The sequence below is a fragment of the Meleagris gallopavo genome, chromosome 14 (genome assembly GCF_000146605.3).
Source record: "Meleagris gallopavo isolate NT-WF06-2002-E0010 breed Aviagen turkey brand Nicholas breeding stock chromosome 14, Turkey_5.1, whole genome shotgun sequence".
In the NCBI taxonomy this organism is placed as follows: domain Eukaryota; kingdom Metazoa; phylum Chordata; class Aves; order Galliformes; family Phasianidae; genus Meleagris; species Meleagris gallopavo.
Window position 1 is genome coordinate 2277291 of NC_015024.2, and position 1950 is coordinate 2279240.

The following is a 1950-nucleotide window of genomic DNA, read 5'->3' on the forward strand; positions in this document are numbered from 1 at the left end:
ACCTGCCCGAGGTGGGCGCCGAGCCCCGCCGTCGACCGCCCGCCGAGTCCTCGCGCCGCCTGGGCAAACCTCCCGCCTTCCTGCTCAGCCTCTCGGGCAACGTGCGCCGCAAGCTGGCCAGCATGGCCCGGCCCCGCGCCGCGGAGGGAGCCCGGCCGGGGGGCCGCGACCCCGCCAAGCGCCTGTCGTGCCCGCTGGGGCTGGGCGGGCAGCCCAAGGGAGCCTGCTTCCACCAGTCCCACAGCAACATCGCCCAGCTGGCCACGGACTTCCACCGCTTCACCGCCCTCATGAACAGCCGCAGCCGCCAGCCCATTATCTGCAACGACGTCATCGGCTACATCTAGCCCTGCCACCCCCTCCCCGCTGTAAATAAACCCCCATTTTGTATGAAACGGATGCTCGGCAGCCTTTGTGGGGCGCAGCACGAGCAGAGGGTGCAACGCAGTGAGCACGTGTTGCAGCTTATCCTGCAGCTTTTATTGCGTGGGGCAGGCGGTGACATCTGGGCACCCTGCAGGCTCAGGGCAGGGTGCAGAGAAGTGGGGGGCAGGCGTCCTCCAGCTCATCTCCGGCACACACGTATTGCAGCTCCAGCTGCTGCGGCTCTGCGGAGCGCTCCACACCATCTGACAGCCTGCAGCCAGGAAAGGAACGGTGTGCTGGGCCCCTCAGGCTGGGAAAGCCACACTGGGCTGGACCCCAGGCCCGCTCCCTAGCCCCTACGGTGGGGGGCCGGCGGGGGTCCAGCAGAGGAAGCGCTGCCGGCGGCAGGATGTTTACTCTGCAGCTGGAGCGGAGCAGGAGAGATGGGGGCCCTGCAGCAACAGGGCACGGCCAGAGCCGGCTGCCTACCTCTGCGCCTGCTGCCGTGCCCGCGTCTCCTCATCCTCCTCCCCATCATACAGCATGGTGCTGCCACGCAGGAGCTTGGTGACGGTCCACCTGTGCTCCTCCTGCAGCCAGGCCAGTAGCTCCCGCACCGTCATCGCCTGCCCGTCCTCCCCAATAGCACGCACCTCCAGCCGGTCCCAGCAGCTCCACTCCTTTCCCCGGTACTGCAAGAGGAGCAGAGAGAATGGACCAGGGCTGTGGACAGGGGTTTGAGGAGAGGGGGTTCGGGGACAGGGAACTGGGAATGGGACACGGCCACCCCCCATCACCGCTGGCCTCAACCACGCACAAAGCCCCATTGACGAGCAGTCCAGCCCCACACAATCGCCTCTTCTTGTGCCTGTGGCCCCCGGGGGTTTTGTGACCCTGGCTGCGGCCCGAGTGCAGGATGCGGCCCCAGCACTTGGCATGGCTGTCCACCATCTGCCCCCGCTGCAGGCAGCGCAGCGCTGGCCCCGGCCATGTCCCGCGGATGCTGGCAATGGGCCGCCCTCGCGTCCTGCCTTCTGCTGCCTGTGCCGGGCGAGGCCTTAACCCCATCCGTACCACCACAGCCACACGCACACCATGGCCACCAGGCCGCGGCCACAGCCTTGGTGGGCTCTCAGGACCCCACGGTGCCACCGGGCACCGAGCCATAGGACAGCGCTCCTACCACATCCCAGCACGAAGCGTCACGGAGCAGCACTGGGAGTCCCAGAGCAGGATGCTGGGCACAGATGGGGACCGAAGGGCACAGAGCACCAGAGCAACATCCTCTGTCCTGACATGGTGCCAAATGCATCCAGGCTGCCCTTAGGCTATGGCACAGGACTGGGGAGCAGGGCACAGAAGCAGGAGGGTCGTGGGGCGGCTGGGCAGCCTGAAGCTGAGCTGCAGCCGGCATGGAGGCGATGAAGGCCCTTTTCCTCCCCCTCTTCCTGCCCCCGGCCCTGGGCCCCCCGGGCCAATCTGGTTCCAATCGGCGCTTCCTGCCGCGCAGGAAGGGCTGCCTCGCACGCCATAAACCCCCAGACAAAGGGGCCTCTATCACCCAGACGGTCCCAATCTGGGCCT

General features: G+C 67.4%; 1 protein-coding gene across 2 annotated transcripts; it reads right to left on the bottom strand.

Moving 5' to 3' along the window:
* Positions 1-448: 448 nt before the first annotated feature.
* On the bottom strand, positions 449-1885 carry LOC104913119 (ubiquitin-like modifier-activating enzyme 7). 2 transcript variants are annotated; one of them, XM_010718342.3, is made up of 3 exons: positions 1550-1885; positions 856-1058; positions 449-637 (listed from the first exon to the last, which is right to left on the bottom strand). In XM_010718342.3, exons 1-3 carry the CDS (start codon positions 1778-1780, stop codon positions 523-525), a joined length of 549 nt encoding a protein of 182 aa, XP_010716644.1. In that variant the 5' UTR covers positions 1781-1885; the 3' UTR covers positions 449-522. The 2 variants fall into 2 exon arrangements, with proteins under 2 accessions (XP_010716644.1, XP_010716645.1); XM_010718343.3 differs by lacking the exon at positions 1550-1885 and adding an exon at positions 1184-1526.
* Between the last annotated feature and the right edge of the window lie 65 nt (positions 1886-1950).

Bases quoted from the DNA above. Each gene is read 5' to 3' on its own strand.
- LOC104913119 (XM_010718342.3), bottom strand. From the start codon at position 1,780: ATGCCGGCTGCAGCTCAGCTTCAGGCTGCCCAGCCGCCCCACGACCCT. The intron at 1,059-1,549 runs GTAGGAGCGCTG...CTCCTCTTGCAG, and splicing joins ACGCTTCGTGCTGGGATGTG to TACCGGGGAAAGGAGTGGAG. The intron at 638-855 runs GTAGGCAGCCGG...TCCTGGCTGCAG, and splicing joins GCACGGCAGCAGGCGCAGAG to GCTGTCAGATGGTGTGGAGC.